Source organism: Crotalus tigris, unplaced genomic scaffold (assembly GCF_016545835.1).
Source record: "Crotalus tigris isolate CLP2741 ecotype Arizona unplaced genomic scaffold, ASM1654583v1 scf7180000018064.1731613, whole genome shotgun sequence".
NCBI lineage: Eukaryota > Metazoa > Chordata > Lepidosauria > Squamata > Viperidae > Crotalus > Crotalus tigris.
This window is the reverse complement of record NW_024096804.1, coordinates 1630242-1646247: the sequence shown is the minus strand read 5'-3', so window position 1 is coordinate 1646247 and position 16006 is coordinate 1630242. Positions and strand designations below refer to the sequence as shown.

Below are 16006 nucleotides of genomic sequence, written 5' to 3'. Positions count from 1 at the left end.
GGTGATTTGATCAATTATTAATTAATTAATTTTTGAAAACTAATAATGGCCTTCTAGATGATGGCCCTATGTTAAAATAGAATAATGTATCTAAAATATAATAGAATGAAGTTACTAAAACTACAATATGTAGTAAATTGCATAAACAATAAACCATCAGCATTTAAAAAGACAGTAAGAACTGCAGTATAATAATAGTCCTTGTAAAACACAGATAAGTACTCACTAAAATGAGCATTCCTCAAATTATTGTGCTACAAACTAGAAAGAATGTTTAGAATCTTGTGAAATACTCTTTCTTTTAAAGATTTCCCAATAGAAGATGGCCTAGCTGACTTTTGCTGATCTCTGAAGCTAAACACGGTCAACCCTGGAATAGTTGGATGACTGATTGGTATAGGTTATTGTGGGAAGTTACATAAACAGCCTTGAAGAAGACAATAGCAAACAAAAAAAAAAATCCAAGTCTGTGATATTGCCAAAAAAATTGTATGGATGTCACTAAGAGTTGAATGCGAATTGCGGATGTCTTACCAACATTTCTGGATGGGGGTTCTTTATCCTTTCACCAAAATATTCTCCCTTCAGCTCAGTTTATAAGGAAGATTATTTGAATTTTTCTGCCAATAACTAAGAAATACGGAATTGAATAAATCTTGTGCCAGACCTGAAATACGTGGGTAACTGTGCAGCCATATGTCTTGCATATAGGGAAGTAATCAGTTGCTTATTACCTGTTTTAATAAGCGAGGTTTCAACATACTGTGAGAGTTCATGGCATAAAGAGATCATAAAGAACATAAAGAGAAGAAATGGGGGAGATATGATAGCAGTATTCCAGTATTTGAGGGGCTGCCATCAAGAAGAGGGGGTCATGTTATTCATCAAAGCACCAGAGAGAAGGACAATAAATAATGGCTGGAAACTGATCAAAGAGAGAAGCAACCTGGAATTAAGGAGAAACTTCCTGATAGTGAGGACAATTAACCAGTGGAACAGCTTGCCTCCAGAAATCGTGGGCGCTCCATCACTGGAGATTTTTAAAAGGCTAGACCAGTGATGGCGAACCTTTTAGAGACCGAGTACCCAAACTGCAACCCAAAACCCACTTATGTATCATCGGATGCTCATTGGGTGGGTGTGGCCCATTGGGTGGGTGTGGCTGCGGTGGTAACGGCAGACTGGGTGGGACTAAAAAGTTCAATTCTAACTTTGCGAGATCTTTTTTTTTTTTCGCAAGAAGTTGAAATTGATTGATCGAACTTTTTTTTTTTTGCACACAGCGACGGAGGCCTAAAGTGAAAAGATTTTATAAAACCCAGGTGAAGGCCTAGGTCTGGGGCGATGGCGCACGTGCCCACAGAGAGGGCTCTGCATGCCACCTGTGGCACGCATGCCATAGGTTCGCCACCACGGGGCTACATAGTCACTTATCTGAGATGGTATAGGTCCTCTTGTTTGAGCAGGAGGCTGGACTAGAAGACTTCCAAGGTCCCTCCAGCTCTATTCTCTTCTGTCATCTGGATTTTATTCACTATTTGTGAAACAAGTCAGGCTTGTTTGCCTGTTCATTTTCCCCATTAAGGACAATGTCTATAGATATTCTCAATCATGTCTGTCCCAAAGGTGCTTTTTCCAAAAGGCAACTAGACATTTTTGTTTTTTTTCTTTCAAAATGTTTCATTTGTCATCCAAGAAGCTTCTTCAGAAGTGAAATGTTTTGAAAGAAAAAAACCCAAGAAAGTTTAGTTGCCTTTTGGACAAAACATCTTTTGAGAGAGACATCAAGGATAGTTTCCCATCTCTGTGACTCTGAATCTTGTCAACATAGCTGAGTTTCATCTGAGCTTCCTGCTCATAGATACATTTGACTTAACTGTATTTTTGTGGTTACTAGACATAAGTAAATAAATATAAGTAAATGTCCTCATAATTTATGTCTGTTTTATCCTATATAGGTAGTCCTCGACTTACAACAGTTCATTCAAAGTTATAATGGCACTCAAAATAGTGATTTATGACCATTTTTTTCCACTTATGACAATTGCAGCATCCCCAAGTCAGGTGATTTACAGTTGGATGCTTGACAACTGACTCATATTTATGACAGTTGCAGTGTCTCGGTGTCATGGGATCCCCTTTTGCGACCTTATGACAAACAAAGTCAATGGGGAAACCAAATTCACTAATTAATAACAGTGTTACTAATTTAAGAACTGCAGTGATTCACTTAAATGTAGCGAGAAAAGTTGTAAAATGGGGCAAAACTCATTTAATAAATTTCTCGCTTAGCAACATACATTTTGGGCTCCATTGTGGTCGTAAGTTGAAGACCACCCATTATTGGTTATTTTGCTTGTATATTATTATTCTGTAGGAATATTAAGAAGATTACAACATTAGGAAAGATTCAGACCACACAGTCCAACCCATATCTTAATTTATTTAGAGAAATTGGATCTTTTCGTTTAATGTGAACCATGAGATCTGAACCAACAGGATCAGATGTTAAAAGAGGGGGAGTGTTGGTAGTATAGTACAGTTTATTCAAAAGCAGACAGAGATGGATTTTTCATTACTGGAGGCTTTTAAGTACAATGTTGAGTGCCTTTCAAGGATTCTATAGCAATGGTTTCCTTTAAAGGCAAGAAGTTGAACTACAGTACAGGTAATCTTCAACTTATGACTGATCAGATAGTGACCATTCAAAGTTACAATGGATTTTGAATTTGACTTCCCATTTCCACTTGGTAACCAGCCCACATTCATGGCCTTTTGTAGCATTTACAGTCAATTTATGATGTTTTTCCAGAAAACTGTGTTTACTTCCGGTTTCTGGCAAAAAATGTCCCATAGCGAGCATTGGGTTCGGTTAATGATGAACGTGTTTGATTTACAACCACTATGTTTGCTTAATGACTGCTGTAAAAAAGGTCATAAAATTGGGTGTGATCATGTGATGACCCCATTACAACTTATGACCAAAATTGCAGGCTCCATTACAGTCATAAGTCGAGGGCTACTTGGAAATGAAATTGCTCCAGTTCTATGGTTCTGTATTAGTTCATACCATATGTTAAATCATAATGTGCTTGATTTAGTTTTAACAACAACAACAACAATAATAATAATGATAATAATAGAGTTGGAAAGGACCTTCAAGGTCTTCTAGTCCAACCCCCTGCTCAGGCAGGTAACCCTATACCATTTCAGACAAATGGTTGTCCAGTCTCTTCTTAAAAACTTCCAGTGTTGGAGCATTCATAACATTCTAGGGGCAGGTTGTTCCAGTGATTAATTGTTCTAACTGTCAGAAAAATTTCCCCTTAGTTCTAGGTTGCTTCTTTCTTTGGTTAGTTTCCATCCGTTGCTTCTTGTCCTGCCTTCCAGTGCTTTGGAGAATAGCTTAACTCCCTCTTCTTTGTGGCAACCCCTGAGATATTGGAACACTGCTATCATGTCCCTCCTCATCCTTCTCTTCATTAAACTAGACATACCCAATTCCAGCAACTGTTCTTTACATGTTTTAGCCTCCAGTCCTGCAATCATCTTTGTTGCTCTTCTCTGTACTCCTTCTAGAGCAGGGGTAGGCAACCTTGGCTCTTTTATGACTCGTGGACTTCAACTCCCAGAATTCCTGAGCCAGTATGGCTGGCTCAGGAATTCTGGGAGTTGATGTCCACGAGTCATAAAAGAGCCAAGGTTGCCTGCCTCTGTTCTAGAGTCACAACATCTTTTTTATATCGTGGTGACCAAAGCTGGATGCAGTATTGCAAGTGTGCCCTTACCAAAGCATTATAAAGTGGTATTAACACTTCACATGATCTTGATTCTATCCCTCTGTTAATGCAGCTTAGCACTGTGTTGGTTTTTTTTTTTTTTTTGTGGCAGCTGCAGCACACTGTTGGTTCATAATTAAGTGATTGTCCATTAGGATTTCAAGATCCCTCTCACAGTTACTACCATTAAGCAAGGTACCTCCTATACTGTACCTGTGCATTTGGGTTTTTTGCCCAAAGGTAGAACCTTACTTTTTTCACCATTGAATTTCATTTTGTTAGATAGTACCCAATGTTCAAGTCCGTCCAGATCCTCCTGTATCCTAAGCCTGTCTTCTCGAGTGTTGGCTATTCCTGCCAGCTTGGTGTCATCTGCAAATTTGTATGAAGTTAGTTATTATGATATTTTATGCTTTAGTATATTATCTAAAGAAATAAAAATGTGATTTCTTATTTGTTCATAGGTCAAGGGACTATGACTTAGTGCAATGTATGCATTCTAATATATGCAAGCTATGATTTTAGTTACTCATTGCTTCTTCATTTTCTTACGGTTTCTTGTGTATGCTTAAAGACTTAAAGAAAATGGATAAAGATTACTGATGGTTGTATAATAATAGAGAGCTTTGTATGCCATAAGAACCACATGTGGCTCTTTAGAAAACATGGACTAATGATATATTTATGGAAGGAAATATCTTCCATGGAACCTTTGATGCATTAAGTGGGAAGGGACTGTTTCAATAACCCAGTTCCTGTGATCCTGGCAACTGTTGTATTTTATAACCTGCTGCAGAGGCTTTTGTGAAATGTTATTCTATCATGTGACTGGTGTTCTCTCCCTGTTCTTTCTTTAGGAACGCTTCAAAGATGCAGCATTGATCCAAAGGTAGCTACTGATCTTCAGATCTTGCTGAAACTACTCAATTCTGCATAATGATGTCGTTGGGACACTTAAGCAAGGGAGTCAGCCTAGATGAACTTATTGATACATGTATTGATTCTTTTGGTGAGTTGATTGTATTTTAACCATTTTCACAATTTTTGAATAGTGTTTTTAGCTTTTGAGTAATTTACTTTGTAGTGTTTGATATATAATTATGTGTGACGTGACGTTTAATATTATTCTTACCAGGTATAAACCATTACATGTTTTTTAGCTCTGTTGATGATGCAAGTGCTGCCTTTGCAAAAATTAACCAGTCCACCAGAAATATCACGGGTGCTATTCCATACAATCTGTCTCTGCCCAGCTCTGAATAACAGGCATATGAATAAGTAAAAAAAAGTAGATGGTATTTTGCAGAACTGAACTAAGTATCAGTTAAGGATATTTTTTTTTATTTTGCACTTTTAAAACGTAGCTCACAACTAAATTGATAGCTAATTTGAAGGAAAGTACTTGTTCTCTCATAAAAACAATATTTCAGCCTTGTAAAAAAGAACATGATTTATAAAACTGAGTTGTTAAGCTTTTAGTTGTCATATGCATGATTCATGCTTTTCAATACTTTGTTGACAGAATAACTTTAAATAGAGATAATATTGTACAGCCAATCCAATGCATGCTTTGGAATATGTCCCTGGGGGTTGAATGGGGTTTAGTCCCTGGTAAGTTATATTCAGTTGGATTTGTAAATGTTTAAAATCTTTTTACTCTGTTTATCAGTTTCCTTTAGTTCATAAATTGCTATTTTGTTCATAAAATGCACATAAATGCAATAAAATTATTAAGTGAGAAATGCTGGAATTTTGATTTTTGTGACTTTATATTTTAAAGTATTGTCTACGTTGATTCTTACATTTTCATTTGCTATGCCTTTTAGGTTGTATTTGTGATCAATATATAACTGTAGGTATATTATTGTAGTAGCAGGTGAATAAGCTGCTTTTTGTCCTTGTTTATTCCTCCTACTTATATACAAAGCACGACAAGTACAGATAGCTAATCCATTTGAATTATAGTTCATTCATGTGCATGTAAAATAATACACTTTGATAGCTTTTTTTTCCTTGTGAACAATTTAGAGCAGTGAATAGACTTAGCAGTTTAACACCAAACCTTCCTGACAAATTCCACCATTACATTCAGAGGAAAGCATGCACATTATTTATTTATAAGAAAGCATTTATATAAAAAAAATTTGAATAGTGGAATTTCCAACAATATTTTTGTTTTCTATTGTTTGTTTCCATAGCATATCTAATTCATGTAATGGTTATGCTTTATTCGCAGTGCGATAAAGAAGTGAAATGTATACTTACCCAATTATCAAAGTAATACATATTATTCCAATTTCTGCTTTAACAAATTAAGTGAACTAAAGAACATAGCACCCCTTTTGCTGATGTGTTAAATAATTGAACTGAAGGGAAATTTTCTATGTATACTATTTACTTATTTAATTTTTTTAAAATCCCATCTTTTATTATTTTATAAGTAACTCAAGGCAATGGACATACATAATAATCCTTTTTCCTACTATTTTCCCCACAACAACAATCCTCAGAAGTGGATTGGGTAAGAGAGAGTGACTGGCCCAATGTCACCCAGCCTTGTTTCATGCTTAAGGCAGGATTAGAACCCACAGTCTCCTGGCATCTAGTCCAGTGCCTTAATTTCTAGATCAAACTGGCTCTCATCTTTCATTTAATGTTAGTTTTTTAGTAACTAATTAGCTTTTTTCCAAATATGATAAAGATTGCATTGCTCTCCGGGCTTGCTTGTTTTCTTGCAGATGTTTCATTACCCTAACCAGGTAACATCATTAGTGCTAACCCATTTCAGCCCTGAGCTACAAATATTCTCCTTCAAACATTGCATCATGAGACTAATACTGGGCAAACTGACGTGGGGGGAAATGCTACTGGAAACTTAAAAGATTTGCAGATTTGTTTGAGCTTCAGGGTTGATTTATCTATTATGTTCCTGTAAATTAGTTGTGAAAAAGAACAATTAACTGTGGATTAAATCACTTTATATAGTACAGTATGTTCAAAAACTGTGTTTCAGCTTTCATTGTTTCTGAAGTGTTCCTGTGCTGTTTGTTTTACAAAGCTCAAGAATGTCTTGCATTGGAAATTAAAAAAGTGGGTTTTGAAATGAAGCACCTATAATTTCATTGATATACTTGAGTGAAATTGGTTTGGAGAATGTGCATTGTGTTGAATATGCTGAGCGTTTCCAATAGTTCTATACAATGAAGAACTGAGTACAATAAACCAGAGAAGTTTTAAAGAAGTTTCTCAATTACTTTTGGAAACTATAAGTAATACATTGTTGGCTGCTCTGCTACAATATTTCAAATGCAAAACACTAGTGTTCAATTAATTATAGCAATAGTCATATAGTTGATACATTGGAATTGCTATCAACGCAATTTTTGCAGTTCAAAAAGTACACAGTTTAAATTCAGTATTATGCAAAAGCATTTTGTTTCACTAAGTTTAAATTATTTAAACTATGGCACGAAGGATAAATCCTTTTGATTTTGAGCTCAGATAATACCATTTAGGTCAAAAATGTGACCACAAATTGTTGATTATGTAAGATAAATTACTTTTGGAAGAGGTGGTTCATAAATTTTTCACTTGGAATTAAAATGAGTTTTAAGTTCAATATGCATGCATTTATATTTCTGAATGGATTTATAGATATGTATCTGGCTGGGTTTTTTTAAATGAGTTTTAAGTTCAATATGCATGCATTTATACTTCTGAATGGATTTATAGATATGTATCTGGCTGGGTTTTTTTAGAGGGGATCTGAACATAGTTCAGAAATATATGTCAGGAATGGACAATATGCAACTTCTTCAGATGTTAAGGAATAATGGGAAATACAGTCCAACATTGTATGGAAGAGCATACTGTGTGTGTTGACTATGTAGAAATTTCGCTTCCATTAAATCATAATTACTAAATTAGACTTGTACTTGACTCTGCTATTAGGCAATACTTTAGTTGTATAAATTCCTATTGTGTTCTTTATAAAACTATAGATCTTACTGCTCCTTTCCATTAATAACATTTCTGATGTCTTCTCAGCTAACTACCATTCATTTAATGACTGGTTGAACTTCTGCGGACCTATGTGAGGAGTATTTATAACTCAGATACTACTACTACTAATAGTAATAGTAATAATATTAATAGTAGTGGGATGAGGTGAGGCAATTCAGAAAGCAAACAGTTGGGAGTTGGGGCAGAGGTAATTGCCATCCATATACAGGTAGTCCTTGACTTAAGACCACAATTAAGCCCAAAATTTCTGTTGCTAAGCAAAATATTTGTTAAGTGAATCATTTCCCCTATTTTATGACCAGTTGTTAAGTGAATCATTGCAGTTGTAATGATGATGATGATGATGATGATGATGATTGTGTGGAAGGGACTTTGGAGGTCATCTAGTTCAACCTCCTGCTCAGGCAGGAAACCCTATACCATTTCAGACAAATGGCTGTCCAGTCTCTTCTTAAAAACTTCCAGTGTTGGAGCATTCACAACTTCAGGTTGTTCCACTGATTAATTGTTCTGCCAGGAAATTTCTCCTTAGTTCTAGGTTGCTTCTAGATTCAAAGTTCTGATGGTTGCCTCATCTGTGGTCACATGACTATACTTCAGGTGTTTGGCAACAGGGCTGCATTTACAGGTGTTTACAGTGTCCCATGGTCATGAGGCTATGGTTACAACAGTTTTGTTAAAAACCTGCATTTACTTCTGGTTTTTAGCAAAACTGTGCCCATAGTGAACCATTGGTTTGCTTGACATTTGTGGATTCTATTAATGGCTGCAGTGATTCACTTAACTGCCACAAAAAAGTTGAAAATTGAGTCTGTCACAAGACCAACCTATTTTAGAACTGTCAGGAATTACAGCTGTGATGGACAAGCTCCATTACAGTCATAATTTGAGGGTTACCTATACACAAATCTGTTAAGGGATGAAAAATGAGCTGCAAAATGTCTTTTGTTCCTACTACTAATAAGTATGAGTTCAATTTTCATGGAAGAAAATGTCTAATTCTCTTAAAAGAACACTTTTAAAAAAATATACACTATTTAAATTTGAAAAGTTACATTATTTAAATGGCTCAATCATGATATGCTTTAATAAGATATTCAGATGTCCATGGTGAATGAAAGCTTATGTAGCATTACTACTCTAGAGCTTTTTTTAGCAAATGAAAAATTATATGACAACTTTGTAACTGGGGAAAGAGTAAGAATTTGGCAGAAGGTAAATCAATCAATTCTTAATTTCAATAAGAATTGGCGCTTCCCAAGGTAACTGGCATTTCAGGATTAGGTAGAGGAAAAGCTCCATATATGTACAGTATCTGCATTAGAGTTTTAGCTTAAACACTTAATAGTCAGAATCTACTTGTTTTATCCTAGCATGTATTGAATAGGTCTTCTGGTATCATAGGAGACAATGGGTTTCATGAATAAGTGTGAATGGCCTACTGGAAGAAAGACAATCCAATTTTTTCCTCCAGCATGAAGGGAGAAATGCTTGGTTTTCATGCTGACTGAAGAGTCATATTTGTCTTTATACGTAAAGAGTCCTAATATTCTTCTAAATATCGATTTTGAAAACAGAAGAAAAAGCCTCCCCTGGTTCTCAGGTAGCATGAAAACACAACCTATTAACAAGTTAATGAGAAGATTTGTGGCCTAGCAGCTTTTTTGAAGATGTAAAACCACATTGTGTAGAACTTCATTGCAAAAAAGCATTATGAATTATTTATATGTGAATTTTTATAGAAATAGAAACTGCATGAAGCCAAGGAAGACTGAGTCCGTATACTGTTTAGCCAAAAGAAAAACAGCCCTGAGTTTTAGATCTTCCTTCCCTCCAATAAAAAAAGCTTATATTCCACTGTAATTAATAGTTTGTGAATTTAAGATGACTTTCCCATTTTAAAATTAGACATTTTGAAGAAATATGTATTTCGTATAAATACAGAAGTTGGTTCCTGTGATGTTTTCGAAGAAGTGGAACAAGGAAGAAGAGTCCATCAGAATTCTTCCTTCTAGAAAAAAATTACTGTATGTTTGGTATTTCAAGAACAGATAAGGTCATAACATCTTTTTAAATAGCTCATGCTGTACTTACCTATTTATATAACAAATTATTAAGCATGAATATTCAGAAATGAAATTAACCGAGGCTTCTCACCTGCCTTTTGTCAACTTCATTGAACTCCATCATATATCTGTGTAATATATAGTCAGATTCCAAAGTATTTGCAAGTGTGAAAGTCAGTCAGTTTCACTCAGTATACAGTATGTTACTGAAATTTAATTTGGTTCATAGAAATTCTGGTAAATTGTAAGTGTAAGTGTAAGTGACACTTGATATATTTTATGTTGTCTCTATATGCTTTAAATACTGAAACAAATTTGTTTTTGTTTATTTTAGTCTTTTTAAATGTTAATATATGTATTAAAATATTGGTCCCTGAACTGTAGTTTCCAGCAAACTTCCCAGTTCTAAGATTTATTACTATATTTAAATGAGATTAATCTTGTGCTTTTAGCTCATTGTACTGTAATTTTGTTAAAAATGGCATAAAAGCCTTAATGTTGCTTGGCAACTGAAATGAAGTTAATGGGAAACTAATCATATTATGGGAATACAGAACTTGTTTAGAACTCTTAGAATGCTAATTTAGTTAACAAGAGATGATTGTGTTTAATTACCATAAAGCAGCTATCAATAAATTAACATTTACCATAGAAACAATTAAATGAAAATTCAGTCTCAATTATTTTTTTAAAAAATTCAAAATTAGAGACAGATTCACTGACTGTTAATGAGCTACAAGAGCATTTATTTAAATGTATTTAATATCATATAACTTGATGAAACCTGTTGAGATTAAAATTGTTATTCTAATGTTTGGAAATCTATAACTGAAATCCTATTTTATATATTAAAAGGTTGTTAATGTTATTTAGGTTCCTTTTCTACAGAAATATTCTTAATCTTTTTTCCCCAAGGACTTCATTAATAGTGAGGCAAGAAAACAAAGAATATTGCCAAATTCTAAAAAGATTCAGGCATACATGAATTACATAAATTTGTTTTCTAATAGGAAAAATGGCTAGATGAGCCCAACTTTCAGTGAAAAATAAACTTGTGTTGCATGTACATTGGGATAATAGTTATATACTGTGCAGTTTGTTTTTATATCTATTTATATGTTTATTATTTTTATTTATACATTGCTTGGTATATTTTTCCCAACTTAAAGGTGTTCTGGATGGCACTGAGTAATCCAAAATACTGACAGAAGTAGACTAATTCCATGTTACCAATGCAATATTATAAAATGTAATAATTTATAGCATATCTTGTTAATTTTTACATGAAGTTGACCCTCATATTTGAACAAATTCAATGCATCTCTCGTGCGGCAAGGCTCCTGATTAATAATAATAAATCATTCCATGTTTGTTAAATTAAAACTAGTTTCTTTCCTAGGTGAGTGAAACCCTTAATGTTGTCCTAGTAAATAGTTTTTTTTTCAAACGAATGATAGTGTAGCTTTGTTAATTAGCAGCCTTAATATTGCATCCTCTGCATATCTTTATATGGATGGATCTTTTATGACTTCACAAAGTACTTCAAGGAAGTTGCCATTCTGGCTTGTGTTTGTGTGTGTGAATATACACACACATAGGCATGGACACACATAGGCATGAATGGACACACACATATTCTGTCTATGTATACGTGATAAAAGAAGAGAAGTTATATCCTGTGACATCTTTAATATGAAATATTCTTTATTATCTACATGAAGTTGCCAGGAGTAGATGTTGGAATGGATGTTGAGAATATTCTTAATGGATTTATGATCCTCCAATCTAGTTTTGTTTCTGTCACCTGATACTGGGGATGCACTGGAAAGGTCAACCTGTTAAGTGGAGGAATTTTGGGATGAATCGGCTAAAATCAGTGTTTCTCTCAGGACTGCTCTCCCACTTTTAAAAAGGAGCTTTTATTTATAGGGTTTTACATACATACATACATACATACATACATACATACATACATATTTGTTTTCTGAGGTTTTCGCGGGTGTTTGTATGTAGGTCTTTGGTTATTCGGGTTTTCTCCCACGTAAAATTGGAAGTGTCTTGGTGATGTTTTGACGAAGTCCCATTCGTCATCTTCAGGCTGGTGCTTTCAGCTTCTTGCTTCTAGGAGCAATGTGTGGTCGTAGCTGTTTCTTCGTTTTAACTGCCAGTGGGAGTATGAACTGATTGGATGGGAGCTTAGCTGTGTTCTGATTGGGTGGAGGTGTGCTCTGATTGGCTAGGGGCTTGGCTGTGCTCTGATTGGCTGGGGGGTTGGCTGTGCTCTGATTGGAAGGGGGAGTGTTCTGTTTGGGTGGGGGCTTTGTTGTGCTCGGGTTAGTCTTTAGATGCAGGGGGATTAGAGATGGTGAACTGCATTGCTGTTGTTTGGCTTCACGTTTGTGGTCGTGCCTCATCTTCATGGTGGGTGTCAGTTTGTTTCATGTTTGGATTGGAGGGGTTTAAAGTGGCTAATAATGCAGCTGTGGTCTGGCTTCTGGTTTGTGGTTGTGCCTCATCATTGGTGTGGCTTTGGGTTTGCTTTTTGCGTGGATGTGTGGTGGTGACATCCTGTGTGGTTTTCGTGAGTGTGGGTCTGGTGTCATTCTTTGTGTTAGGGACTCGTTTGTCAATGAGGGCAAGTTTCCAAATGGCTGGTAGGTGGGAGATATGATCTCGTTTATTCATGCTGTGTGGGCGTTTTTCTATCTCGATGGCTTCTCTAATTATTCTGTTATTAAAGTGTTCAGTTTTGGCGATAGTTCTGGTCTTTTTAAAGTCAATTTCATGTCCTGTGACTTTAAGGTGTTGGACCAGGGAAGAAGTTGGTTCCTCTTTTTTGACTGAGTTCTTATGTTCTTCAATGCGTGCATTTATTCTTCTGTTGAGTTAGAAAATCAAGGAGTATATGAAATCCCATGCACCGCTTGTCCCACCACATACATTGGACAAACCAACAGAAGAATAAGTGCACGCATTGAAGAACATAAGAACTCAGTCAAAAAAGAGGAACCAACTTCTTCCCTGGTCCAACACCTTAAAGTCACAGGACATGAAATTGACTTTAAAAAAACCAGAACTATCGCCAAAACTGAACACTTTAATAACAGAATAATTAGAGAATCCATCGAGATAGAAAAACGCCCACACAGCATGAATTAAACAAGATGATACCTCCCGCCTACCAGCCATTTGGAAACCCGCCCTCATTGACAAATGAGTCCCTAACACAAAGAATGACACCAGGCCCACACTCACGAAAACCACACAGGAGTCACCACCACACATCCACGCAAAAAATAAACCCAAAGCCACACCGATGACGAAACACGACCACAAACCAGAAGCCAGACCACAGCTGCATCATTAGCCAATTTAAACCCCTCCAATCCATACATGAAGCAAACTGACACCCACCATGAAGATGAGGCACGACCAGGAACGCGAAGCCAAACAACAGCAATGCAGTTCACAATCTCTAATCCCCCTGCAACTAAGACTAATCTGAGAACAACAAAGCCCCCACCCAAATAAAACACTCCCCCATCCAATCAGAGCACAGCCAACCCCCCAGCCAATCAGAGCACAGCCAAGCTCCTAGCCAATCAGAGCACACCTCCACCTAATTAGAACACAGCCAAGCTCCCATCCAATCAGTTCATACCCCCACTGGCAGTTAAAGGGAAGAAACAGATACGACCACACATTGCTCCTAGAAGCAAGAAGCTGAAAGCACCAGCCTGAAGATGACGAATGGGACTTTGTCGAAATGTCACCAAGACACTTCCAATTTTATGTGGGAGAAAACCCGAATAACCAAACATATATATATATATATTTGCCATATTCAAAGTTAAAAATTACACGTTTGTGAGACATTTATTGAATATGTAAAAATAACAGTATTAACATTGATAAAATGTTTCATGAAAAAAGTCTACATTTTAAAAAAAAAACTGATAATGAGAACAGTGACATCATTTGGACATATCTTCAATATAATTTTTATTTTTTAGACCCCGGAGAGGAACTTCGGGACCACCACAGGTCTTTGTACCAGTATTATTCACTACAAACATTATGACAGGTAGTGGCATGGCACAGATAATAGGCTTTATCTGTGTATTGGAATATTTTGTAATCTACATTTTAATTCCTTCCTTAAGTAAGTGCCATATAAAAACACAGAATTTTCCAGAAAATAACCTTGAAGGTACAAAGTGCTGTTCACTATTTAAGCTAAATAGGTATGGGCCTAATTACTAGCTGAATGAGAAACATCATGAGAGTTTTTCTTTATATCTATCTAGAAGTCTAATAAATATCATTTAAAATATATAACTAGAGAATTTCAAGTGTTGGGAGTATTGAGCTAAATAGTTGAGGATCCTCTAGTGTAAGAGCCTACACATCTTGCCACCAAAAACTATATTTCCAAGGAAAGAAATTAGCTGTAAAGTATTATTTGGAAACTTATTTCACCAGCTTGTAATGTTTATATTATTTTATTTTGTATCCATAAAGTACTGTGTTAAAATTGGGTATCAAGTATGATTTCTACATTTGCAGAGCTTATACATCTCCTTCACCAGAGATTGTATTCTGTTGAAATCAAATAGTCTTCATCTTTTAGAAGAAAGGAGAGCTCTTCAAGTGCCAATGCCTCATTTCTTTTAGTAATAAGTTTAAATAATAAGAATAATAATAAGTAATAAGTATTTAGTAATAGGTAATAAGAATAAAAATTAAAAATAGATTATTGTTTTGAAGTATAAGGATATACTAAACCAGGGGTCTTCAAACTTGGCCCTTTTATGATTTGTGGACTTCAACTCCCAGAATTCCTCAGCCAGGCACTGGCTGAGGAATTCTGGGAGTTGAAGTCCACAAGTCATAAAAGGGCCAAGTTTGAAGACCCATGTACTAAACCAACATAGCTAGTACAAAGTATTGATTGCAGAGTGATTCAGCAGTCAAACTAAAGATGAAGGAGGACTTCTAAAGTGCAGTCTGCCAAACATTTTATAAACTGGTCTGACATGCATATCTATTTAGTAATTTTAAACTCTACCTAGAATTTAAGGACAGCGTATGAGTAATTATCTCATTGTAACTACAAGCATAAAGCAGATCAACTCCACTAATTAGTATCACATTGATTTAATACAAAAATCAGTAAATAATTTCTCAAACCCAGACTCTTCCATAATTTATCTAGAGCTACATATATCAACTGCACAAACCAGATCATTATTAGAGAGCTGCCTAGAGAGAAAAACTCACTGCTGTCAGTGGTTAATAAATTGCCCAGTCAATCAATACATTTTAGGAAAATTAGGTGGATGTATCCCAAGAGTAGAGAGCCAGTTTGGCATAGTGGTTAAGACAGCAGGCTAGATATGCATGAGTTCTAGTCCCATTTTTTTGGCATAAAGCTAGTTGGGTGGCTTGGGCCAGTCATTCTCACTCAACCTTAAGAAGGTGGCAGTGGCAAACCACTTCCAAAAATCTTGCCTAGAAAACTGAAGGATTTGCAAGGATACTGACTTGAATGTACAAAAAACAAACCAAAAATAGCCCCGAATATGTTTCACTCATACTTCAAAATTACTTTCTTGAACTCCAATCCCCAAATCTCTTGGGCTGCTTATTGTCTGCTTATTTACTGATAGTAGTTGGAGTGAAAACCACTGTTGCTAAGCAAAATCATGTGACCATGCTGACTTGTTCTGACAGTTGCTGCTGTTAGGCAAATCCCATTCGGTTGGAGTATCTCAGTCACACAATTACCATTTGTGACCTCCTACCAGCTTCCGCATTGTCTTGTTTTTTTTGATAGCCGGCACTGAAGGTTTCAAAAGTTGATCATGTGATCGCAGGATGTTGCATTGTCATAATTGCGAGCAGATTGCTGAACTCCGAAATTGTGATCAATGACCAGAAGCATGCTGCAATGGCTGCAGCTACAAGTACCGGTCATAAGTGCTGAATGAGGGGATGTTAAATGAGGACTATCTGTAATCTAAATGATCACTATGTTGCAGTTAAGAGAGAAATATTTTTTGCCTGATACAGTATCTAATAGTCATTAGGTTAATACTCCTTAAAAATAGAAAAAACTGATTGGATAGAACCTGCATA

General features: G+C 35.7%; 1 protein-coding gene across 5 annotated transcripts in view; it reads left to right on the top strand.

Moving 5' to 3' along the window:
• The window catches only part of RASGRP1 (RAS guanyl releasing protein 1), a 52957-nt gene that overhangs the window by 3374 nt on the left and 33577 nt on the right, over window positions 1–16006 (top strand). For all 5 annotated transcript variants that reach the window (XM_039347337.1, XM_039347334.1, XM_039347336.1 and 2 more), the window contains exon 2: window positions 4637–4788. In XM_039347337.1, the coding sequence (XP_039203271.1) occupies window positions 4756–4788 (33 nt within the window). In that variant the 5' untranslated portion in view covers window positions 4637–4755. The remainder of the gene's footprint in view (window positions 1–4636; window positions 4789–16006) is intronic.